Source organism: Somniosus microcephalus, chromosome 2, assembly GCF_052327205.1.
Source record: "Somniosus microcephalus isolate GS21.2 chromosome 2, FLI_Smic_1.0, whole genome shotgun sequence".
Lineage (NCBI taxonomy): Eukaryota > Metazoa > Chordata > Chondrichthyes > Squaliformes > Somniosidae > Somniosus > Somniosus microcephalus.
Genome location: NC_140988.1, coordinates 247,410,813 through 247,437,970, shown reverse-complemented (window position 1 = coordinate 247,437,970; position 27,158 = coordinate 247,410,813). Strand labels below are relative to the sequence as shown.

The following is a 27,158-nucleotide window of genomic DNA, read 5'->3' as shown; positions in this document are numbered from 1 at the left end:
CGTTCCTGGAGATCAGTGGATTGGAGGTCAAGGCCAGAGACTCGGGCATCGACCACGGGCAACCGCCCAGTCATCCAGCAGAGACTCGAGAATTGCGGGGGAGGCTGTCGAGAGCCAAGCTTGGCTTTCCAGTCGAGGTGGTCCAGCGAAACGGGCTGGCAACAGGTAGTGCACAAACCCTTCCCGGACAGCGGCGGGCTAGAGCCCGACCGAGCGGCACAACAAAGGGCCGAGCAGCGTCGACGTGGGAGAGAGAGGGCAGAGCGCACAGGGTGCAGCCGGTGTTCAGGGGTCGAGCAGCGTCGGAGAGAGGGAGAGAGAGACGCGCAGAAACCCGCGAGGCGCCGCCATTGCCATAAGGACCGCCAAGAGCGGTGTTGGCAGCAGCGCAGGAGAAGCACGCGAAACCTACAGGGCGCCGCCATTGCCACGAGAACCACCGGGAGCGGCGTCGGCAGCAGCGGGGGAGGAAGGAAAGCGCGGGAGACGCCATTTTAAGCCATTGGGAGACGCCATTTTAAACCACACCCAAAATGCCGAAGAGTGGCAGTATCACCGCATTTGACAATGAAGTCGAAGATTGGACTACATATGTCGAACGAATAGAGGTGTACTGCAAGGCAAATGAGGTGTCAGATGACAAGAAAGCGTCGGTATTGTTAAATTTAATGGGTGCAAAGACGTATGGTTTATTACAAAATCTAGTAACCCCAACGAAGCCAATGGAAAAGAGTTTTGAAGACATAGTAACGATACTACAGGAACATTTAAACCCCACACCGCTGCTGATAGCAGAAAGATTCAAGTTTCACAAACGGAACCAGCATAAGGATGAAAGCAATGCTGATTATTTAACAGAACTGCGCAATCTATCCAAACACTGCCAGTTTGGAGCGGGACTGGCAGATACCTTAAGGGGCAAGTTTGTGTGTGGGCTTCAAAGTGAAGGAACCCAGAAACGGCTTTTATCTGAAAAGGACCTTACGCTGGAAAAGGCTTTCAGCATTGCGGTATCATATGAAGCAGCAGCATGGGGCGCTGCAGAGATACAACAGAGACCGCAAGAATATGGCACAAACGAAATGTCATATGGAACAGAGAAGTGCTATCGCTGCGGCAGAACAACACACGACCAGAACGATTGCTGGTTCAAAGACAAAGTGTGCAGACACTGTGGAAAAGTAGGACACATAGCACGAGTCTGCAGGTCGGGAAAGAAAACCAGCAATAAGAAACCTACCAAGGAAAGTATACAAGGAGGTACATAAGATGACAGAGAATAGTTCAGATGAACAAAAGAGTGATAACGACTCCGAAAGCAGGGAACTGAGTTGTCTGAAACTACATAATGTGATCACAATGGAGGATCACCGAACCATTTGGGTCACTCTCAAGTTAGCAGGAGTCCAGGTAAAGATGGAATTGGACACAGGATCAGCCCTAACAGTCATAAACCGACAGGACTACGAGCGGCTATTCTCACACATACCCTTGAGAGACACAAAAATTATTTTGAAGACGTACACGGGGCAAAAAGTCTACCCCAAAGGAAAAATAAGGGTGACCGTTATATATAACGGTAAGGAAACACCAAAACTAGACCTGTATGTATTGCAAGATGGAGGACCACCATTACTGGGACGTGAATGGATCTGGAAAATACAACTGGATTGGCATTCCATACAGGCACTGACTGTGGCTGACAAAAAGGATGACGACGTCACACCTGGGCGACTGTCAAAGATCCTAACTGACGCGAAAGAAGTGTTCCAGCAAGGACTCGGAACACTAAAAGGCATGACAGCGACGATTAAAATTGAAGAAAACGCAAGCCCAAAATGTTTTAAGGCCAGACCGATACCTTATGCGATCCGCCCAGCCGTTGAAGCAGAGCTGGAGAGTCTGGAATGTTCAGGTGTACTGTCCAAGGTAGACTGGAGCGAGTGGGCTACACCCATCGTCCCTGTGATGAAAAAGTCATTGAGCAGCACGCCTGGGGAACCAAGGAAGGTTCGCATCTGTGGGGACTTTAAGGTAACAGTGAACCCGGTCCTTCACACCGTACAATATCCACTTCCGCGGATTGAAGATATTTTCGCCTCGCTATCGGGAGGGAAATGCTTCACTAAGATTGATCTGGCCCAGGCGTATCAGCAAATGGAGGTAGAAGAAGCATCAAAAAAATACCTCACAAACACCACCCATAAAGGTCTCTACCAATACAACCGGCTGGTATTCGGGGTAGCATCAGCTCCGGCTATTTGGCAGAGAGCAATGGAACAAGTCCTGCAAGGGATCCCAGGGACCCAGTGTTATTTGGACGACATCCTGGTCACGGGCGAAAATGACAGTGATCACCTTGCCAACCTGGAGCAGGTGCTCACTAGATTGCAGGAATATGGGCTCCGAGCTAACCGCCCCAAATGCGAGTTTTTTAGAAAACAGATCTCGTATTGTGGCCACGTTATCGATAAAGAGGGGTTACATAAGTCCCCAGAGAAGATTGAGGCAGTAGTCAAGGCTCCAGCACCGGAAAATGTGTCACAACTGAGGTCGTTCCTCGGGCTGGTAAACTACTACCATAAGTTCTTGCCAAATTTGTCTACAATACTACACCCACTGAACACCCTACTGCAAACTGGGGTGCCATGGAAGTGGAGTGACGAATGTAGACGAGCTTTCCAGAAGAGCAAAACACTAATCACATCGAAAGAGGTATTGGCCCATTACAACCCGGCATTACCAATTCGGTTGGCATGTGATGCGTCACCCTACGGCATTGGAGCGGTGCTGTCGCACAAATTCTCGGACGGCTCAGGAGAGGCCAATAGCCTTTGCGTCACGATCACTAACCTCAGCCGAGCGTAACTACGCCCAGATTGACAGGGAGGCCCTCAGCCTAGTGTGGGGAGTGAAAAAGTTCAATCACTATCTGCACGGGCAGAAGTTCACCTTGCTGACTGATCACCAGCCTCGTCTCCATTTTTAATCCGAAGAAGGGCGTTCCGGTGATGACTGCGCAACGACTACAAAGATGGTCACTTTTTCTAGGGGCGCACCACTATGAGATTGAATATAAGGGCACGAAACAGCATGGAAATGCTGATGGGCTATCTCGCCTGCCACTGCCTACTGCGGAGGAAGCACCAGCAGTGGATCCTGTCGAAATATTCCATTCGACTATAGTTGAATACCTACCGGTAACCAACGCTTGTATCGAAAAGGAAACCCGAAATGACCCGACACTGTCTCGGGTATATGATTTGACGGTGAAGGGATGGCCAGCACATGGCGACTCACTGTTGCCAGCATTCTCGACAAGGAGAGAACAGCTGTCAGTGTGCCGGGGGACCTTGATGTGTGGATCCCGAGTGGTAATTCCACCCAAGTTAAGGGATAGAGTGCTCAATGAGCTTCACGAAGGTCATCTGGGAGGGGTAAAAATGAAAAGCCTAGCCAGGGCTTGTGTGTGGTGTCTGGGAATCGATAAACAAATCGAGGACCTGACCAAGAGCTGCTCAGGATGCCAGAAAGTCTAAAATGCACCACCACAGGCCCCTCTACACCCATGGGAGTGGCCCTCATCTCCATGGCAACGGGTGCATATTGATTTTGCTGGTCCATTCATGGACTCAATGTTTTTAATAGCCGTGGATGTGCACTCGAAATGGCCTGAGGTCATCAAAATGTCCTCCACCACCACGGAGAAAACTATTGCAGTCTTACGGACCATTTTTGCCAGGAATGGCTTGTCAGAACAGATTTGCTCCGACAACGGACCACAGTTTGTGTCCGAAGAGTTCCAGAGGTTCTTGAAAAAGAAATGGGGTAAGGCAGTACACATCCGCCCCGTATCATCCAGCCACAAATGGATTGGCCGAGAGGTTCGTACAAACCTTTAAGAAGGCAATAAAGGCTATGTACAATGACAACAGTCTGGTGCAGCACAAGGTGGACAATTTCCTGTTCGCCTACCGGAATGCGACACATGCAGTCACCAACCAGGCCCCAGCCATGATGTTCTTTAATCGAAGGTTAAGATCTCGCCTGGATTTGCTCAGACCAAACGTACGAAGAGATGTTGGGAGTAAGCAATTCCAGCACATCCATGAGAAGCCAACAAGGAGCTTCAATGTAGGGCAACCAGTCTTGGCCCGCGACTACCGAACAGAAAAATGGCAGCCAGGAACGATATGCACACGGCAGGGCTCACTAATGTACACAGTGGACGTTGGGGAGAGCATCGTGAGACGCCATGCTGACCAGATCCGAGAGTCACAGGAACAAGTCAACCCCATGCCTCGTCCATAAGTACCTGGTGATGAACCCGACGTACAGGTCGCATCTACCCCAGAAACAGTAGCATCGGAAGCTGATGAACCAACCGACGACAGGGGGCCAGAATCGCCTCCGCACCAAGAGCAAGACACTCGGGAAAGGCGCTATCCAGAGAGGATCAGGAAGCCTCCCCAAAGACTGAATATATAAATAGACTATTTTCAGCTAATGTTGCATGTTAAAAGTGTTAATTGTAATTAGTTTGATATTTAATTGTTAAATGAGTGTTATGGTACTGTTAATCTAAAAGGGGAGGAATTGTAATGTATATACCTTTAAGGGGGGAACTATGTTTTACAGCTCATGTATACTGCAGCACTGGCAGTGACCACACCTGTATATAGCACTGAGTAGTAATCTGTACAGATCAGTTGCAGTGTGAGCCACGTTGAGTAAACACCTGTTGTACCGTTCTCCGCAGTCTGTGTCTTATTATACACGGACGCAACATTAACAGTTCAGCCCAGTTTACGGTGGTCAATTTATTTCTCACTCCTTCGAACTTTGCCTTATTGAAATTTGAAACCTTGAATTGTGACTCTCCTTTTTCCCTCTGAACTCTAATGTCCAATTCAAATCATATTATGGTCACTATTTCCAAAATCTTCCCTTACATCAGATTGATAACTGATTCTGGTTCATTATTAATTACTAAATCTAGAATGGACTCTTCCCTTGCTGGTTCTAAAACATATCATTCTAGAAAACTGTTCCGAATACATTCTCGAAATCCATGACTTTTACGATGAGCTGTTCTGCTTCTCTCACTCTGTGTGAAAATTAATGGCCTGGATTTTGCAGTCAGTGGCGGACGAACGGTGCTCAACGTTCATTACGCTTACAGCTGCCCACTGACTTTTCGTGGGCTTTTTCATGGTAACTTAGTCATTGGGAGTCCGATACAGCGCGGCGCCCTCTACAAGAGATCTGGGACCTGTGTGAACAGGGCAACCATAGACTTACCACGTCGTTAAAAATTCAGTTACACTTGAATTGACACGCCCTAACTTTTTCTGGCATATTTAGTGGGTATCTAGTGGGCAAGTACCACAACTTCACACTCTTCATATGTTTGAATGCTGAATCTCTTGGCGAGGTACCGGTGCAGCGGAGCTTGTGGAGGAGCAGGGCAAAACAGACAGCAACTTCCTAATTTCCGCATTTAACTGCACATGTGCTTTACTCTTTAATAATGGTAAGCGCTGATAACCTCACCTTTATTCTTAGCACAAAATCCGGGCCAGTATCTCCCATCATAACCACATTGTTTTGGCTACATGCGTCCCTGATCTCCATATTTATACATCCCCCCACTACATCACTGCTATCAGGAGGTCTGTAGATAACTCTTACCAGAGTCTTGCGTCCTTAGTTTCCAATTCTACTCATTGCTATTAGTGCAATACATTCTACCATGGGGTTTCCAACTGCCTGATCATCCTTTCTGAAATCCCTTTTTCTACTGCTGTAATTGTGTTTTTATTATCAATATTACAACTCTTCAATCTTTCCCAATTTCCCTGTACATTTTAAAGATCCTATAGCCTGGAATATTTAGCTCCCAATATGGCCAGCTTGTAGCCAGGTCTCTGTAATGGCTACTACTTCATACCCTTTAAGATGAATTTGTGCTTGTAACTCACTTGTTTTATTTATGTTGCTCCTACATTTGTGTACAAAACTCTTATTTGGGTAACTGTCCCCATCCTGCCCATATGTCCTGCTGGTCTTTTTTTCATACTTTTTGACTTAGTGTTGATTTTCTGCTCCTAGCCCCTAATTAGGTTAAATCTTTCTCCGCTTACCCTTTCTGCAAGGACATGGATACCACCCTATCTGTATAGCCTTCCCTTTCTGCATTTACAGTAGTAACCAGTAATATCATAGAAATTTACAGCACAGAAGGAGGCCATTTGGCCCATCTTGTCCGTGCTGGCTGACAAAAAGCTATCCAGCCTAATCTCACTTTCTAGCACTTGGTCCGTATCCTTGTAGGTTACGGCACTTCAAATGCACATACAAGTACTTTTTAAATGTGATGAGGGTCTCTGCCTCTACCACCCTTTCAGTCAGTGAGTTCCAGACCCCCACCACCCTCTGGGTGAAAACATTTCTCCTCAAATCCCCTCTAAACCTCCTTCCAATTACTTTAAATCTATGCCCCCTGGTTATCGACCCCTCTGCTAAGGGAAATAGGTCCTTCCTATCCACTCTATCTAGGCCCCTCATAATTCTATACACCTCAATTAGGTCTCCCCTCAGCCTCCTCTGTTCCAAAGAAAACAACCCCAGCCTATCCAATCTTTCCTCATAGCTAAAATTCCTCAGCCCAGGCAACATCCTCGTAAATCTCCTCTGCACCCTCTCTAGTGCAATCACATCCTTCCTGTAATGTGGCGACCAGAACTGCATGCAGTATTCTAGCTGCAGCCTAACTAGTGTTTTATACAGTTTAAGCATAAACTCTCTGCTCTTATATTCCATGCCTCAGCTAATAAAGGCAAGTATCCCGTATGCCTTCTTAACCACCTTATCTACCTGTCCTGCTACCTTCAGGGATCTATGGACATGCACTCCAAGGTCCCTCTGATCCTCTGCACGTCTCAGTGTCCTACCATTTATTGTGTATTCCCTTGCCTTGTTAGCCCTCTCCAATTGCATTACCTCACACTTCTCCGGGTTGAATTCCATTTGCCACTGTTCTGCCCACCTGACCAGTCGATTGATATCTTCCTGTAGGCTACAGCTTTCTTCTTCATTATCAACCACACAGCCAATTTTTGTATCATCTACAAATCATTGATATATACCACAAAAAGCAAAAGACCCAGTACTGAGCCCTGCGGAACTGCACCGGAAACAGCCTTCCAGTCACAAAAACACCCTTCAACCATTACCCTTTGTTTCCTGCCTCTGAACCAATTTCGGATCCAACTTGCCACTTTGCCTTGGATCTCATGGGCTTTTACTTTCGTGACCAGTCTGCCATGCAGGACCTTATCAAAAGCCTTGCTAAAACCCATACAGACTACATCAAACACACTACCCTCATCGGCCCTCCTCGTTATTGCCTCAAAAAATTCAATCAAGTTAGTCAGACACGACCTTCCCTTAACAAATCCACGCTGACTGTCCCTGAATAATCCATGTCTTTCTAAATGAAGATTTATCCTGTCCTTCAGAAATTTTTCAAATAATTTTCCCACCACCGAGGTTAGGCTGACTGGCCTGCAATTACTCGGTCTATCCCTTTCTCCCTTTTTAAACAATGGTACCACATTAGCAATCCTCCAGCACCACACCTGTAGCCAGAGAGAATTGGAAAATGATGGTCAGAGCCTCTGCTATTTCCTCTCTTATTTCTCTTAACTGTCTGGGATACATTTCATCTGGGCCTGGGGATTTATCCACTTTCAAAGATGCTAAACCCCTTAATACTTTCTTTTTCACTATGCTTATTTCATCTAATATTTCACACTCCTCCCCCCCGATTGCAATTTCTGCTCTTAATGTATTTATAAAACATCTTTGGGTTTTCCTTGATTTTACTTGCCAATATTTTTTCATGCCCTCTCTTGTGCTTTCCTAATTTCCTTTTTAATTTCACTCCTGCACTTTCTATACTCCTCTAGGGTTTCTGCAGTATTGAGCCCTCGGTATCTGTCATAAGCTTCCCTTTTTTTCCTTTATCCTTCCCTGTATGCACCCTGACATCCAGGGAGCTCTAGATTTGTTAGTCCCACCCTTTTTCTTCATCTGGTCCTGCTGAGGTGCAACCTGTCCGGCTTGTACTGGTCCCACCTCCCCCAGAAACGGTCCCAATGCCTCAGGAATCTAAAGCCCTCCCTCCTGCACCATCTCTCCAGCCACGCATTCATCTGCTCTATCCTCCTATTTCTGTACTCACTAACATGTGGCACCGGGAGTAATCCGGAGATAACTACCTTTGAGGTTCTGCTTTTAAATCTCTTTCCTAGCTCCCTAAAAGCTGCCTGCAAGACCTCATCCCTCTTTCTACCTATGTCGTTGGTACCGATATGGACCATGACCTCTGGCTTTCACCCTCCCCCCTCAGAATGCCCTGCAGCCGCTCAGCATCATCCTTGAACTTGGCACCAGGGAGGCAACATACCATCCTGGAGTCACGTCTGCGGCCACAGAAACGCCTGTCTGCTCCCCTAACTATCGAATCACCTATGACTATTGCTCTTCCACTCTTCTTCCTACACCACCCCCCCGCGCAGCGGAGCTACCCATGGTGCCATGGACTTGGCTCTGGCTGCACTCCCCAGAGAACAGAGAAATATCAAAATGATTAAACTATATGCAATTAGTAATTTTCAGTCTCTATGCAAGTTTTAATATTAGAAAAAGCAAGACTGTACATTTGAAAATATCAAGTTTCCAATTCTACTCATTGCTATTAGTGCAATACATGTTTTTTAAATACAATGAAATAGAAATGAAAATTCAGTAATTATTTAGAACCATGTTTATCCTATTTGAGACAGACCATCCTAACTCACATAGGATTTTGTGACACAGTTATATGTTTTTTGCCATCCATGCAAAAAAAGTGGTATTCCATAGTTAATTATGGAGTAACCACTATTTAAGTACTATTTATAAAGGGCAGATGTTAGATGCTGCAGCCTGAAACTGTTCAAAATCACTTTGGTATTTTAGAGTTTACACCTGCTTTTAAGTAGACACATCCTTTTTTGATCCCCTCATAGAACAAAACCCTGCACCTGAAACAGGCCACACCCACACCAATCTATATTTACCCACTTCAAAAATATAAAAGAATAAAAAGGTGATCCTTAAATTGCATATATAGGTACAAGAAAAACATTTGAAACTGGATAAGTTTCATCGATTAAAGATCACAAATTTTGTGCCGGAAACTGTAAAAGTTACCTCTCTTCAATTATCAGTGAATGTTTGTCACAACTAGACGCCAATGCAGATTTTAAACTTACACTCATCTCTTCAGTTTTGCACAAGATTCACTCATGTAACAAATTTGTATGAAGTTAAAATCTGGCAAATCATACAATGGTCAGTAATGATCCATGGAGTTGGCATGCTTATGGGCATTTTTAGTTTTTTTTAAATTAGGGTAAATTTTAACTCGTCCTTGATCTGATCTCGATTAAACATTTTTCCAACTAACCATGGATAGAAGAGAAAAAAAATTCTCCAAATACACCAAGTTTCAGAAAAATGTATTGGTTCCATTTCACAGGATAAATACTGCATGTAGTTCCGGCCGTTGTATTATTCAAAGGGCATTAGAGCCATGAAAAAAGTACAAATATTAATTACCATTGCATTATTGCACCTTGAAGGAGAAGAAAGACTTGAAAAATTGAGGCTTTATTGGAAGGAGAAAGTTAAGGGGGAATCTAGCATAGGTTTTGAAAATTTTGAAATGTTCAGAGGGTGCATAATAAAAAATGGTTTCCACTGGTTGGCAAATCAGTAACAAGAGGCATGGACTTATTTTTATTACAAGAAAGGAGTAAGTTAGAAGATTTCCCCCCCCCCACCCAAGAGTGTTATAATAACATGGACTGCTGTGGCTATTGAGGCAGAGATTGAGACATTGGGGGAGAAATTCAGTTGTTAGCGCCACAAGAGGGCGATAAGTGGGGCGCGATGCGGCTAGCGCCCGGGTGCGGCGAGACCTGCGCCTCTGGCGAAATTGAACAGACATTTAGCGGCGGCGCTAATCCGCAACACCTACTCAGCTGCGCGTGCAGATCCTGACGTCATTTCATGGTGCAACACCCTTGGTGCGCCCCGAACCGGAACTTCAGTGGCGCCCCCCTCCTTTCCACCTGTCGCTCCCAGCGACTGGTTGACTGGAATGGTTCCCAGTCGTTGTGGGGCTGGGGGGTGCTATTTAAAGGGGGCTCTTCCTGGCTTCTTTGTGGTAGCCATTTTTGGACCACTCCTTCTGTGAGAGAGAGATTTGCAGAGAGACAAAGGGAGAGAGCTTTCTGCATTGAGTCAGCGCTCGCACAGGTACTTCTGGCTTCAGGCCAGAACTTTGTAGTTGGTTTGATTTTTCACTGGCATAACTTTGAGTGGCCACATACTATGGGGGCTGCAATGGGTGGAAACGGTGGGTTTCTCCATTGCATTGAGAGGGCTCAGAGACGCCGAGAGAGAGTGCCAATCATGGCCAGATGGAGGAGGGCCAACAGGCGTCAGCACAGGAGGCCTTACCCTCCCAGAGCATTCTGCCAACAGTTCTCATACCTCAACATGTCTGAGGAGCAGTGTTTTCAGAGGCTTCGATTCAGCAGGGAGGTGGTCACTGAGCTCTGCCACCTGCTCCATCCAGATCTGCAGCCTCAACTGAGGAGCAGGACGTCTCTGTCGGTGGCAGTGAAGGTGACAGTGCCTCTCAACTTCTATGCCACCGGCTCCTTCCAATCCGCTACTGGGGACATTGCCAATGTCTCCCAGTTCGCGGTGCAATGCTGCATCCGCCAAGTCACGAATGCCCTCTTTAAAAGGAGACGTCAGTACATTTCCTTCCCCATGACCCTGGACAAGCAGCAAGAGCGCGCAATGGGATTTGCAAGAATAGCGGGCTTCCCCATGGTTCAGGGCGCCATTGATTGCACGCATGTGGCTTTGCGGGCGCCGCAAGAAAATGCCGAGGATTACTGCAACCGGAAGGGGTTCCATTCGTTGAACGTCCAGTTGGTGTGTGACCACAGACAGCTGATACTAGCTGTCAATGCCCGCTTTCCAGGCAGCAGCCACGACACCGTCATCCTGCGCCAGACTTCTGTGGCAGACCTTTTCGAAGCCCCGGCTCACCCAGGAGGCTGGCTTCTCGGGGACAAGGGCTATCCTCTGTGCACCTGGCTGATGACCCCGCTCTGTGCGCCCAGCACCCCTGCTGAAGAACGATACAATGAGAGCCATCAAGCGACCAGGAACATCATTGAGCACACAATCGGCGTGCTCAAGCAACGGTTCCGCTGTCTGGACCATTCCGGGGAAGCCTTTCAGTACTCACCTGAGCGAGTCTCCCATTTCGTTGTAGTGTGCTGCATGCTGCATAACTTGGCAATCCTCAGGACTCAGCCACTGCCACCAGACATTGGAGCACCAGCAGAGGAGGAGGAGGAGGAGCACCAAGACGGGAGGGAGGCACAAAGTGCAAGGGCCATCCGTCAGCAGCTTATTGCAAGTCGGTTCTAGGCCCCCTCTGAGGGAATGGCTTGTGCCATTGAAGGAACATGAATGGAACCGTTCCGCAACCCCATAGCCGGTCAAGGCAACAAATAGTTCAAAGAGCAAACATGCACAATCTGAATAAAGACACTTCTTTATTTAACAAACTGTGTTCCCTTCCCGCATGACAAAGTTGTTATGTTCATTAATAAATAGACATTCTTATTATGAACACAGCTAGCTTTTGCTAGACCTTTTATTGAGCACATGTGGACTAGGTACAGTATCTGTAGAGGCTTCCATCTTGACTGTTGCCTTGTGGGTCGCCTAGTGCCTCATGGGTAATGTAGTCTTAATATCTATACAGCTGGGTAGTGTAGTCTTATATACATACAGCTATATACAGCTTTACACAGCTCTACGGCTCCACCTAGTGTCCACTATAGAATGACATGTTATTGATCATTACAAAAGTAATAGAGAGAAACCCCAAAAAAAGCAGTCAGACACATAACTGGCTCTCACAACCTGGAGACAATGAACAAAAGAGTAAACAAAAAATGACCACGATCCTCGGCCTTCAGTAAAAAAATTAATAGCATTTTGCCACACCTCCTACTTTTTGCCCTTCGAGGGTGATCTGCTTCGCTTGCGAGATTGGCCCCTTCCCACCCTGCAGCTCCTCCGCAATGGGACGCCAGTGGCTGCAGCAAGGCTGGGGGAAGGCTGCTGAGTGTCAGAAACTGAGTTGGCAGATGCTCGAGGGACGGCCTGGACCAGCTCTGGGCCTGCAGGGCCCGGCTGCTGGCTGCTCTGCTCCAACTCTGCATGGGCGGCAGCAGTCTGTCCTACAGGTGGTGGCAGCTGCAGTGGAGAAGTGACAGTGTTGGCAGCAGGAATGCTGCCATCCTGACAGAGGACAGGCACTCCCTGGTCGGACGACACACTGGCACTCCCATAGGGCAGCACTGCAGCATGCGGAGCAATCTGCTGAAGCACAGACTGCTGGCCTGCTGTGGCGCGGCGAGGGGCCCGACAATTCGTGCCTGATCCAGCGAGGGTGGCAGCAGTCAGTGCTCGTGTGGCCTCAATCTGCGTCTGCATCAGACCAGCCACTGACTGCATTGCACCACTAAGCACTTGCGTGGAAGCCGCCTGTGCTGCGCCGGAGTCCTGCAGACTCCTTGCCAGTGCTGCACCGAAGTCCTGCAGACTCCTTGCCTGTACTGCACCGAAGTCCTGGACACTCCTTGCCAGTGACGCAATGGATTCGGGCATCCTTGCCACTGCAGCCATGAGCTCAGTGTGCCTCTGCTCCGCCTGGGCGCCCATTTCAGCGAGGAGCCGCACCTCTTCTGCGCTCACTGTAGCAGGACTGGAGGCCAGACTCTCCCTCCGGGGAGAAGGCCGCTGAGCTTCCCTACCCACCCCCCCCGCGTTGCTGCAGCCCGCTAGGCCCCGGAGCTTCACCCTCCTCAGACCCTTCCCCCCTGCTCCCCTCCAGGGAAGACGTGTCCCCATTATGGCCATGGGCTGCCTCGGCTGAGGGTGGCACTGATGGCCCGGCTTCCTCTTCCTCCTCGCCTTCAGAATCACTCTCAGTGGCAGCTTGAGGGCCCGCCTTCTCACCTGGCGAATTAGCATCTGAAAGCAGGGAGGTACAAGAGTTGCTTTAGCGTGAGGACAGGGCGGCAGCAAGGGAGGCATGAGTGCTGCAATGCACTGTATTGGTTCGATAGTGGCAAAGGATGCTGGTGTGAGGCACAAGTGGAAGGAGAGAGGTCAAAAAGGTGATGACCTTACCATTGCTGTCCAGAACGGGGTCGGCATCTCCAGTAGTGACGGGGCCAATCATCCGGCCTGCCATAATGCGCTGGACTCGCTGCTCCAGATCACGGAGGTCTTGAAGGTGAGGCCGGCCTCCCCCGGTCTGTTGCTGCTGCCTCCTGTTATGGGCCAGCTTACCCTGCAAGAGAAAGGACGGGCTCCGAGTACAGTGTGAAGCCCTGATCTTGGCTGCACTGCCTCCCATGGTCGAATAGCCCTTACAGTGTGAAACCGTGATCTTGGCTGCACTGCCTCCCATGGTTTACAGTGTGTAAAGTGCTGAATGTGCGTGTGAGTTTCATGAAAGGCCCATAGGTGTTGGATGAGGGCTGGGCATTGGGGCTTTCAGGACCCTTTGGCCATAAAGTGAGGTGCACATGCAGGGATGAAGAGGATACTGAAAAGGGTACTCACCCTGACGACCCAAGTGAGGTCGTTGAACTTCTTCCTGCATTGCACAAGGGTCCTAGGCACCATGCTGCTGGAGATCACTCTGTGAGCCACCTCCCTCCAAGCTTAGCGACAGTCATTGGGCAGAGGCCTCCTGCCACTGTCCGGGAACAGGATAGATCGCCTGCGCTCCACCATGCCAAACAGCACCTGCAGGGCCCCCTCACTGAACCGCTGCGCTCGCTCCCTGGCCCTCTCCATGGTCCTAGGCGTTAGAATGTGGCAGTAGGTCTGTCCAGGCTCCGATGTGCAGGGTGTGGCTGCAATCCAAGATCGACCCTCCCCTTTAAGAGCTGACCGGCGCCAGCGTGTCTGCGTGCAATCGCTAACTGGCCGCACCTGCGCTATGCCCGCCCTCGGTGGTAGCACCTCGCTTCTCCGGCTTAGCGCCTTAGGACAGTCGTGCAGCGCCTGTTTTAGCGCTCCAAGCACCTCCTGGGGCGAAGCAGGTCAATTTAGGAGTAGGTGGCGATAATTTGCGGCGGGCGCTAAATTTCGCACCCGCTCGAGTATAACGCCCCAAATGTGGCGATACTGAATTTCTCCCCCAATATGTTTCCTACATTACAACAGTGACTACACTTCAAAAAGTACTTCATTGGCTGTAAAGCGCTTTGGGACACTGGGTTGTGAAAGGCTCTATATAAATGCAAGTTTTTCTTTCTATTATATCATTTAAAAAGGGAACTGGATAAGAATGTGAAAAGTAATACAAAAGGGCATAGGGAAATGATTAGAGCAGATATTATCAGCTGAAGAGCTAGCATTTACAAATGGCCTACAATTTCTATGATTCTGTTACTCAAAAATCAAATCCTGAACAAATGTTTTTGTGCTGTCACAACTTCAGATGTTGTTTTCATGTCAATGTTGTTCAAGATATATGCAAACATAACCTAGGGGATGGTGGAGGAGGGAACTCCATGAACCAAGGTCCACCGTTGCAAATGTAAAGTTATTTCAGGTATCCATTTTTTTTCTATTCACTGCTACGAGTTTGAGTTAACTGCTCACTCCAGCCCCCTAGTCAATAGATGTGTGTGTGGAGAGTAGAAAAAACAGAACATGCTGAAAATATACAGCAGGTCCATAAGCATATGAAGAGAGACATTTTGTACAGAGACCCTTCATAAGAATAGGAAGTGCAAGTGTTTGTGTAAGTGTGCGAGTGTGTAAGAGCATGCGAGTGTGTAAGTGTTTCTATGTAAGTGCGTGAGAGTGTGTGTATAAGTGTAAGAGTGTGTAAAAGTGTGCGAGTGTGAGAGTATGTGTAAGCATATGTGTGCAAGAGTATGTGTAAGTGTGTGTGAGTGTGACAGTGAGTGTGTGTGTGTATAAGTATAAGAGTGCGTGTGTGTGTGTAAGAGTGTGTGTGAGTGAGAGCGTGTAAGTGCGAAAGTGTGTAAGGGTGTGTGCAGGTTTGTGTGCAAGAGTTTGAGAGCGCGTGAGTGAATATGACTTGAGAACCATTAGTCTAATGCTCAGGATATTTAAAATTAACTTCCAGTAACATTAACATGGTGTAAGGCCTTTAATGAAGAATTCTTGATCATTGTCACCAAAACTGGTCAACATTACACAGTAAAGTTAAAATCTATACAAAAATTCAAAAACATTAATTGTTTTCTTTACTAAATTGTAATAAAAACTAAAATTGAGATCAAAATAGACAGTGTAAAGTACATACCACCAAGAACTCCTTCTTGTCCACCATTTCATTGCCATCAGTATCAAACATGTTGAAAGCTATTTTAAAACCTGCATGAGGTTCTGCAACATTTATGCAAAATACCAATATATTAGTTATGAGAGTAACAACAGACATATGCAAAATGTCAACTTCACATTTCTGTGCCTCAATTCCTTTTGTCGTTGTTTAAATCTATAGATGGGGCAAGGGACAAAGTTTTAATTGATAGAGTTTAAAATATTGAATATGGGGTTTAAGGTGTGTATATTACTATCAACTCATAAGAGACTGCAAGACTAATTACAGGTAAACCTCAAGAGTATGAAATTCAAATTTAAATAGTGGTATGAACTAGTAATGTAAAAGCAAGATTTTTTTATATTTACGTTCATAACTTTAAAATCTACCAAAAGGAAGCGTGAAGGTACAAATTTTATATTCTGTATAAATGTATGTAAAAGGAAGACAGAGAAACAATGTTGGTAAGTACTGGATATATGCTGTTTACATGGACCAAACTGCTTTCTCCTTCATGTCCTTTGGTTTATACTAATTTCCTGCTTCATTAATGATACTTCATCTTTAGTGAGTGTTTTGTTAGAAGACATGATCAGTTTCCAGTGCTTAAAATTATATTCAATTTTGAGAAATATTACCAAGTAAGTATGAAAAAACAAGCAGCACCATTTATATAGTAACTTTAGCATGGGTAAACATCCCAAGGTGTTATAATGCAAAACAGTTTTGGAGTAAATTATCCTTAGTGCCAACAGGGAATACACAGATGAGAATAAAATTAGTGATTACTTCATCTAATAATAGATTTTAATACAGTTCCAAATTAATTAATTGAAATACATAGCAACCAGTTACCATCTGGAACAAAAAGACAGGTTAACACTCATCAGAACAAGAAAACAGGAAGAGAGCCCAGTGTAGGACCGGCCAAAACAAAGGTTACGAGAAAAAAACAGTTCCAAAATGTAATGGAACAATTTGGAATGCAGGTGGGAGATGGCTAAGGTCTGAAATTGCTACGGTTCAGACTCGAGGGCTTCTAAACGCCTGGGGGAAGATGAGTTACTGAAATCTGCATTGAGCTTGGTTAGAACAGCGTAGGAAGCCAAAGACGGAAAAGCTGGCGTGGCATAGCGTAGCGACTCCTGACCTGCACCTATTTTTCTGTTCACCATTTTTGTTTTGGTGATTCTTATTAAAAGAAAACTTTCTTACCTCCTTTTTCCAGTTTTGACAAGGCCTCCACCTGAAACTTTAACCTTTATTTGTCTTTTCGGATGTTGCCAGATCTGTTATGTACTTCCAGCATTTTCTGTTGTTATTGCAACAGTTTGTCTGCTAATAGGCTAACACTCGACAGAAATACTTAACGTATCGAAAAGGAGATAATTACTGAAATAATGGTGCTACAAATTAATAATGAAAGCTGCTAATGGTTTATTTTTGTGCTTCAATTCAGAACTTGTTTGTGCCTTAACATAAAGATTAGAAACATGCAGTTGTAAAAATTGCTACTCTACTGTTTACTTATATTCGTAAACAAAAGGGTAACATGTAGCATTCTTAAAATATGCACAGCATCTTAGTTAAGATTATTAAACATGCCAGTTTCAGAGACTCACTTGTTAGTATGCACAAAAGAAACAAATATTCTGTGTAGGCAATCAGACCTAAAAAAGGAGAAAAAGTGGCATCTTTGATTATGTTGAAATAAGAACAAAAAAATCAACTGCAGATTAGTCAGCATATGAAAGAGAATGTTTCAAGTATCACTCTTCATCAGAACACTTCTGGAGTGCATGATCCAGTGTGTGTGTCCCAATGTTTTTCAGTATTGTACTAATGATTTTGTATTGCAAGTGAAAATGCTCACAATCAAGGTTTTTATCCTTTAGAAAAAGTTTCCTGTTTATACTAAACCTGAAGATGGTAAAGAGCATTTGTTGAGGTTAAACAGTCTTCTGCCTCACAACTGTTGCTTTTGTTCCCTAAAGCATATACAAATAGAGAACAAACGAAATCATTGACCTTCCAAGAGGCTACAAACTCAAATAAAATTAAGGTACCCCTATGACATTCATCTACAGATAAGATGGTCCTTAGGTTTTGATAAGGGGGTGTAAAACATCCTTGGGTAATCACTCAATTAATGTGAATACTTAATTTTTTTATTTTGTTTTTATTTGTTTTACAACGAAGAGATTGGCATGTAACAAAGAGAAGAACATCTGTCGGGCAACAAGTAACTAAACATGAAGAAAACTATCTACCAGCCTCTGAAAGCATTCTGCTCTTTGTTTATGGTAGTAGATTGTGACCTATGCTCAGATAGTTCTAGTTGACTGCATTGAGTGTTATGGGAGAAAGATTTTTGGAATGGTCACTGAAAAAAAGGGCTTTCCAGCCAGACCACAAAGATGACACAAAGGTCACTGTGGAGGAACCTTGAGAAAAATTAAATAGAAAATATACACACAATTTGTTAATTTCAGCAACAGAATATCCAAGAAAAAAGTGAGAAGTTTTACCCTTGCAAAATACATTTTAACACCATAATCAAGCTATCAAACAAAAATAAAAACAATGGCCCCAAAATTCCAGGCTCCACTGCTGAAATTGTGGTAGAGGGGAACCACTGGCTCTGCAGGATATTGATCCTGTCCCAAATCAAGGGGACAGGGTCATTTAAACACTGGCGCGGGCAGCCCGCGACTATCGAGGCACTGCAGAGGCATCCAACCTCATGAGGTCCTGAAAAGTTGAAGTAGCAACCTGCTCGTCCAATGGAGGGAGCCAACAACCCTTAATGGGCTGAAGGTTAAAGTTTAAAAAAAAATTATTCCCCAAATAATGTTGGCCATTCTTAGGGAATCAGTTTCCTCTATCCATTGTTTGTGGCTTTCTTAAAACTAAGTGCAGAATCTACACCTGGCCTCAGCAGATGAGCCTATCAGAGGGTGTACTCATTGGAATTACCAGGGTAGGCTAGGAATGCTCCCAAAGTCTCGTCCAGACGAACAGGGAGTGGACAAATATCTCACCTGCATCATATCCCCTGAAAGGAATTTAGGCTGCAGGTTGTATAGGGTGGAAACCTAGCAGATCCATGTTATGCCCCAAATTTCTGCCTACCCAGAAATGATCCAATACTTTGCACTTCCCCAACACCATGAATTTTGGCCCTGGTGTTTATAAAAGTTGTACCTGCTACAGATAAAGGTTGATTTGCTGAATGCACACTCACGGAACAGAACCATGCAGCCGAGGCTGCATATAGGGAAATCATGGGCATGCTCATGATTTTCCATCCATTAAAATTAATGGACAAAAAATCATGGGGAGGTGCATGTGATTTCCCAATGTGCACTCTCAATGGGCAATGCTCTGTGTGATGAAAAAGACACATAGCTAAAAGAGCAAGGGAATGAAACTTGTGTTTATGTAACACCTTACCAATAGATTACTTTTGAAGTTCCATTGATGTCTATTTGAGCAGGCAGATGGAAACTCCGTTTAATGTCACATTGGTAACGCCAACAATGCAACACACGCTAGATTTTTGTTGTAAGTTCCTAGTGAGATTGAACCCACACTGTTTGATTCAGACATGAGGGTGCTACCAACAGAGCTAAAATTACACTTCATCACAAATGATAGGATTCTTAAACATAATTTTGATCTAGTTAAATCAAGGTCTCTCAGCCTCATCTTACATATCCACATCAGCTTTGGTACATGTATGATCACATGCCAGTCACAGTGCAAGAAACAGGTATAGAGATACTTGTGTACAGTTTGGTAGCTCTACAAGCAGAAAGTATCAGCTAGCTTCATGACATTTTTTTAAATGACATTACTGCTGAAATAGATCTTGAATTAACCAATTTATTAGCACAGTGGAATTTTTAATATATTTATAGTTGTATTTCATTCAAAGACATTGTGGGTAATTTTGACTTTGGGAGAGTGTAAAGTACGTGGTATTGATTCAGCTGCCCGTTATACAGCTCTCCCAATTGTCATTTCCACCTACTGGCCTCATTAACATGAAGTTGACAATATCAGTTCCCTAAAATAAGGAAAGAAATTATTATTCTTGTCCATTTACATGGACTGACATTTTATCAACCAGTTTTGTCAACAAATCTCAAAATATTGAACAATTCTGTTAAAAACAAAGAAAACCTGAAGACCAATGTCTGCATCAGACAGTTAGCATGTTATTAACTAATCTCCATGATTTGTTTATGCCAAATAAATACAAAAACCCTCTTTTGCAGGTAGAAATTTGAATATTAGCTTAACTAGATTTCAGATTAGTTGACATGTCAATTAATTCTCCAATCTTAATGGTTAAATAATGAACATGCTAAATTCTACCATCAAATGATCTAGTTAACTAGTGTCAACAGTAAATCAGTTACTACATAATGTAAATAGGGTAATTGTAAATAGGTTTGATTAACTAAACCAAGTTATCAACATGCATGCAGGCAAGCAAATTCTATAATTTGAACAGTGTTATGAGGGCTGAGCAACACCGTCACCATTTTTCAATTAAAAAAATTGCTTTCTGCTTAATTTGGTGAAATTTATAACAAATTAAAATCTCTATAATGCTACAGACACACACTTCATATGTAGGTGTATGTGACAATAATTCTGTCAGCAATTGCTAACTGGTTCTAAATATTTACAAATACAATAGTTTGGAATTTTGCTTGATTATTTTTGGGAAATCAGATTATATAAATTATGCTCTATATAAATTAAGATTAACATTTAGAATCCAGAACAGGGCGGATTGTACAGTCTGCGTAAAGAGTGGGTTTGAAGGATTTAATGACTTTTACTCATTCCACTTTTGTTAACACATCCGTTATGATGAAAGAATTACAGAACTGAACTGTTTTCCAACAGATAAACGATTGGCAGGGCACATGAACTAGTTTTTTTTTAATGTTCAGAAGAATAGATAATGTAAGCAAACTGTGGTTATTGAACTTGGACTATGATCTTCGAATAGATGACATGAGTCTAAAATTTAAGCTTCAAGCAAGATTTGAGTTCAGCAATTTTCTTTGCCCTCAGAGTTCTGGATATGCAAGCTGTATGAATATCAGGTTAGACACAGGATTGGTAGTTAAAACGGAAAGTGAAAACAAAGGTAATCAATGCCATGTAGAACATGATAATAATTCGACAGCTCCTCGTAAATTTGAAATGTCACACCAAAGGTGGCAACCAGTGAAGGAGGAATACAGTGGGAGATGAGGTTTGATACATGCTCTGAAGTTTCACATTATCACTGAAGCAGGGAAACAATGGAGATTGGATTGGACAGAGTTTATAATGGAACATATTGTACCTAATCTGTGGAAGGAACAGACTAAAATGGCCTTTTCATATTCTATGCTTTACATTCCTAATTTATAAAATGATCTACTTCTATTTACATTGCATCTTAAAATTGCAGTAGCATAAAAGAGAGGAAGTTTGGCGACAAATGACACACTGGGAACCATTCCGGGGAAGAACTTCAGTAGCTATGTCTTTTTACTGTCGGATAGGGTTGGATCACAATGAACATGTGAAAGATTTGGAAATATTCAGTACAGCAAGTTCACTGATCCTGTGTTCGCAGTCAGGAGGCTGCTCTTGAAGGGAACATGGGTTGGAGAAATGTCGCTACAGTATTGTAATCCATCTCTGACTGGCATTCCCTTTTGCGTGCAGCTCCCTTTTGAGAGCCCAAGATTGACAAGTTTAGCCTTATACACAAGGCTTTCAAAGCACATGAAATTAAAGGCAAGTTAGTTAAGTAGATTGAGAATTCATTTGGCAATGGAAAACAGAAAATAATTGTAAATGGAAAAAAAAAATTGGCTATGAAGCAACTAGTGGAGTACCACATCCTCTACCTTCCATAAACTCCAGCTTGTCCAATACTCATGCTCATCTTGTCCATGAGACTCACTTCCTGCTCCCGCAACCCTATTCCCACCAAACTGCTGACCACCCAACTTCCTTTTCTGGCTCCCATGTTAACTGATATTGTTAACGGTTCTCCCTCCTCAGCTACTGTCCCCCTCTCCCTCAAATCTGCAATCATCATCCCTCTCCTCAAAAAAAACAACCCTTGACCCCTCCGCACTTGCAAACTACCGCCCCATTTCCAGCCTCCCTTTCCTCTCAAGTCCTTGAACATGTTGTCGCCTCCCAAATCCGTACCCATCTTTCCCGCGACTCCAGGTTTGAATCTCTCCAATCAGGTTTCCGCCCCTGCCACAGTATCGAAGCGGCTCTTATCAAAGTCACAAATGACATCCTTTGTGACTGTGACAAAGGTAAACTATCCCTCCTCATCCTTCTCGACTTGTCTGCAGCCTTTGACACAGTTGACCACTCCATTCTCCTCCAACGCCTCTCTACCGTTGTCCAGCTGGGTGGGACTGCACTCGCCTGGTTCCATTCTTATCTATCTAATCATAGCTAGAGAATCACCTGCAATGGCTTCTCTTCCTGCTCCTGCATTGTTACCTCTGGTGTCCCCCAAGGATCTAGCCTTGGCCCCTTCTATTTCTCATCTACATGCTGCCCTTTGGCGACATCATCAGCGTCTTTTCCACACGTATGCTGACAACACCCAGCACTATCTCACCACCACTTCTCTCAACCCCTCCACAGTCTCTAAATTGTCAGTCTGCTTGCCTGACAGCAGAAATTTTCTCCAATAATATACTGGGAAGACCGAAGCCATTGTTTTCGGTCCCCACCACTAACTCCGTTCCCTAGCCACTGACTCCATCCCTCTCCCTAACATCTGTCTAAGACTGAACCACACTGTTCGCAACCTTAGTGTCATAGTTGATTCTAAAATGAGCTTCCGATCACATATCCGCAAATTAACTAAGACTGCCTATTTCCACCTCCGTAACATCGCCGGTCTCCGCCCTTGCCTCAGCTCATTCGCTGCTGAAACCCTCATCCATGCCTTTGTTACCTCTAGACTTAACTATTCCAACGTATTCCTGGCTGGTCTCCCATGTTCTACCTATGTAAACTTGAAGTCATCCAAAACTCGACTGCCCATGCCCTAACTTGCAAACCCATTCACCCATCTCCCCTGTGCTCGCTGACCTACATTGGCTCCCAGTTAAGCAATGTCTCAATTTAAAATTCTCATCCTCATTTTCAAATCCTCACAGTGTCGGCGGGAATCTCGAGCGGCACAGCGGGGCTATAAAAGGCCCCAGAGACCAGGTAAGGCCTCACAGCGTTGGCGGGAATCTCGAGCGGCAGAGCGGGGCTATAAAAGGCCCCAGAGACCAGGTAAGGCATACCAGTCTCCGGTCTGGTAACTCGGAGGGAAGGAGAGAGGTAAAAAGTAATCAAAGTGTGACGTCACCAGACAGCGGGTAAGTGATTGGTTGGTAAGTATTTCTCCCTTTTTAAGCTTAAATCTCTTTGGTTTATAGTTTCTAAGGTGTGATATTCACCATCTAGAATCGGGGCAGAGGGTATTTAAGAATAATAATTAATTTAATTAATTACATAGAATGGGAGATCAGGTGATGTGTTGCTGCTGCAATATGTGGGAGCTGGTGGACACCATTGATGCTCACGGTGATCACATTTGCAGTAAGTGTTGGCTGCTCGAGGAATTCCGGCTCCGTGTTGAAGAGCTGGAGTCCGAGCTTCAAACACTGAGACACATCAGGGAGGGGGAGAGTTACCTGGACTCTGTGTATCACGAGGTAGTCACACCAATTAGATTAATTAATTCAGATGTAGTCCGTGGCCAGGGTCAGGATGGTGTGACTAGAAGTGAGGCAGGTACGGGGATCCAGGAGGTAGTGTTGGAGGAGCCACAGCCCTTGCACTTGTCCAACAGGTTCGAGGCTCTTACTCCCTGTGAGGATGGGAACAGGGACTGCGGGGAGGATGAGCAACCTGGCCACAGCACCGTGGAGCGGGGGGCCATTCAAGTGGGGGGAGTTAAAAGAAATGTTGTAGTGGTAGGGGATAGTATCGTTAGGGGGATAGATAGAGTTCTTTGCAGCCGAGAGCGAGAGTCCCGAAGGCTGTGTTGCCTGCCCGGTGCCAGGGTTAAGGACATCTCCTCTGGACTGGAGAGAAACTTGGAGTGGGAGGGGGAGGATCCAGTTGTCGTGGTCCATGTTGGTACCAACGACATAGATAGGACAAGGAAGGAGGTTCTGCTGAGGGAGTTTGAGCAGCTAGGGGCCAAATTAAAAAGCAGAACCACAAGGGTAATAATCTCTGGATTATTACCTGAGCCACAAGCGAATTTGGCTAGGACAAATACAATTAGAGAGTTAAATGCGTGGCTCAAAGACTGGTGGGGGAGAAATGGGTTTTGCTTCCTGGGACACTGGCACCAGTACTGGGGCAGGAGGGAGCTGTTACGTTGGGACGGGCTTTACTTGGCCAGTGCTGGGACTAGAGTCCTGGCGGATCATATAACTAGGGCTGTAGAGAGGGCTTTAAACTAACTAGTTGGGGGGAGGTTCCTAGAGAGCAAATAATAAAAATGACAACAGAGAAGGTCATAGACTTAGGTAGCAGTGGGGAAATTAAAAACCAGAGCGTGTCAGGAAGGGGCAGAAGGTATGGAGTAAAAGGTAAAGTAATAAAAAGGGCAAAAGCAGGAACTAAGTGTCACAAAACATCTTTGAAAGTTCTCTATCTGAATGCACGTAGCATTCGTAACAAAATAGACGAGTTAATGACACAAATAACTACATATGGGTATGATCTTGTGGCCATTACAGAAACATGGCTGCAGGGTGACAATGCCTGGGAATTAAACATACCAGGTTATTTAACGATCAGGAAGGACAGGCAGGAAGGAAGGGGAGGTGGGGTGACTATGTTAATAAAGGAAGGAATCACTGTAATACAGAGAAATGATATTGGGTCTGTGGCGTTACACACAGTGTTTCCCCAATGTGGCATGTAGATAAACCTGTATAATCCCCTTTTAACTGCTGTATTCCCCTCCCCCTGCAAGACAGTTGCAAGCTGAGAGGAATAAGGCACGTTCAGACTTGCCTGCTGCTGATAGAAGGAAAACCAATCAGGTTCCAGCAGGTGACCAATCCATGAGCTATCATAGGTTCGCGGGCTTCACGAATTCAGTACTGTATTGTGAGAGTTGGAGTAAAGACCTATTTCTTGTAGCTCGCTGTGTTGCCTATTTCTTTACGCGGGAGACCGTAGTCCCCCACATTGGTGACCCCGAATGTCGGCGGCCGAAGCCCCCGACTCATGCAGCCCTACAGAGGCCAGCAATGACCCGATGGCAACCAGCAGCAGCCTGATGTCGGCTGGCGCCGCGTCCTTGAAGCTCCCCACCTTCTGGGAACACCAAGCAGCAGCTTGGTTCGCGCACTCGGAGGCCCAATTCACCCTTCGCAGGGTTCAAGACGATGAAGAAAGGTACCTCCACATAGTCTCAGCACTAGCAAGCTCTACCGCCGCCGAAGTTCTCGACCTGCTGGGGAACCCACCACAGACCGGCAAGTACTCAACCATTAAGGGCCGCTTGTTGCAGGCTTACGGCCTGTCCAAGGAGGAGAGGGCCCGCAGGCTTCTCTCACTACCAGGCCTCGGCGATTCTACCCCGACCCAGTTGATGAGCCGGATGCTTGCGCTCCTGGGCTCTGAATCGCAGTGCTTTTTGTTTCAGGCCCTTTTCCTCAGCCTGCTTCCTCAGCAGGTACAGACTGCCCTCGCGGGGTCCCCGATCACGGACTGCGTACAACTGGCAGCCGCCGTGGACAAAGTTTTCGCCGTCGCCCAACTCGGCTGTGCAGCCGCGAGGCTCCCCGACACCACTGAGCGCGCACCGCCACACCAGGCCGCAGAACTATGCTACTACCACGCGCGTTTCGGCCACAAGGCCCAACGCTGCAGAGCACCCTGCTCTTTCGATCAAACCAAGATGGCCGCCCGGCCCAACGCACCAGCCCCGCGCCGCCGCCTAGGCCCGCTTGACCGCACCCCCGCCGCCACGATGGCCATCGGCACCGCAGGTAAACTGCTGTACATAACCGACTCTCTTTCAGGGCGCAGATTCCTTTGCGACACCGGAGCCCAATGCAGCATAATTCCTGCCTCCCAGCTCGACATCCAGGCAGGCCGCAGTGACCCACCCCTCGTGGCGGCAAATGGTGCAGCCATCGCTACTTTCGGAAAGCGACGGGCCGAGGTTTGTTTCAACGGCCAGCGATTACGTGGGATTTCGTGACGGCTTCGGTGGCACATCCTTTGCTGGGCGCCGATTTTCTTTGCGCCCACGGACTCCTGGTCGACGTCCGCGATAGGCGCCTGATCGACGCAGCAACTTTCGCTTCACTGGCCTGCCAACAGAGCAACAGCCCGGCCCTCGTCGGGTCCTGCTCCGCCCCGGCGCATGACGACTACGCCCGCCTACTCGCAGATTTCCCGAGGCTCACACAACCGACCACCTCAGCCGCGGCAGCCAAGCATGGGGTCGAGCACCACATCGCCACTACAGGACCACCAGTGTTCGCTCGAGCCAGACGCCTGGACCCAACCAAGATGGCGGTGGCCAAGGAAGAATTCGCCACGATGGAAAAACTGGGCATCATCCGCCGCTCGAACAGCCCTTGGTCGTCCCCCCCTCCACACTGTGCCCAAGCCAGGCGGTGGCTGGCGCCCCTGTGGCGACTACAGACGGCTCAACGACGCCACCACGCCCGATAGATACCCCATTCCGCACATCCAAGACTTCTCGGCACACCTAGCAGGAAAGTCCATCTTTTCCAAGGTCGACCTGATTCGCGGCTACCATCAGGTCCCCGTCCACCACGCAGACGTCCAGAAGACGGCGGTCATCACCCCCTTCGGACTGTTCGAGTTCCTGCGCATGCCCTTCGGGCTTAAGAACGCCGCACAGGCCTTCCAACGGCTCATGGACTCCGTCCTACGGGACCGGAGTTTCCTGTTCGTCTATCTGGACGATATCCTCGTGGCCAGTACCAGCAAGGCCGAGCACATCGCGCATTTGCGCTCCCTTTTCCAGCGCCTCAGCCAACACGGGCTAATCGTCAACCCGGCCAAATGCCAGTTCGGAGCAGCCCAAATTGACTTTCTCGGCCACAGAATCTCGCCAAGGGGAGCCATTCCCCTACCTTCCAAGGTGCAGGCGGTGGCGGACTTTCCCCAGCCCACCTCGGTTAAGGCGCTGCAGGAACTTTTGGGGATGGTCAATTTCTATCACCGGTTCGTGCCCAAGGCCGCTGCACTCATGCGCCCCCTCTACGAAGCCACCAGGGGCAAAACGGGCAAAGAGCAACTCACCTGGTCCAGCGAGATGGCGACAGCCTTCCACCAGGCCAAAAGCGCCTTGGCCAATACCACACTACTGGCCCACCCCATCCCGGGCGCCAAGACCGCCCTCACCACGGACGCCTCGGATTACGCCGTCGGCGCCGTCCAGCAACAGTGGGTCGAAGGCGCGTGGCAGCCACTGGCATTTTTCAGCCGACAGCTGCGCAAGAATGAACAGGCCTACAGCACGTTCGACAGAGAGCTCCTGGCCCTGTTCCTGGCAATCCGGCACTTCCATTTCCTTCTGGAAGGCCGGCCG

General features: G+C 46.6%; 1 protein-coding gene across 12 annotated transcripts in view; it reads right to left on the bottom strand.

The window, feature by feature from the left end:
- Positions 1–27,158, bottom strand: part of micu3a (mitochondrial calcium uptake 3a) — a 250,731-nt gene that overhangs the window by 118,889 nt on the left and 104,684 nt on the right. For 9 of the 12 annotated variants that reach the window (XM_085970622.1, XM_085970641.1, XM_085970576.1 and 6 more), the window contains exons 5-6: positions 17,143–17,190; positions 15,500–15,582 (exon numbers count right to left, since the gene is read on the bottom strand). The exons of the other annotated variants lie outside the window; for them this stretch is intronic. In XM_085970622.1, coding sequence (XP_085826748.1) covers positions 15,500–15,582; positions 17,143–17,190 — 131 coding nt within the window. The remainder of the gene's footprint in view (positions 1–15,499; positions 15,583–17,142; positions 17,191–27,158) is intronic. 12 annotated transcript variants of the gene reach the window in all.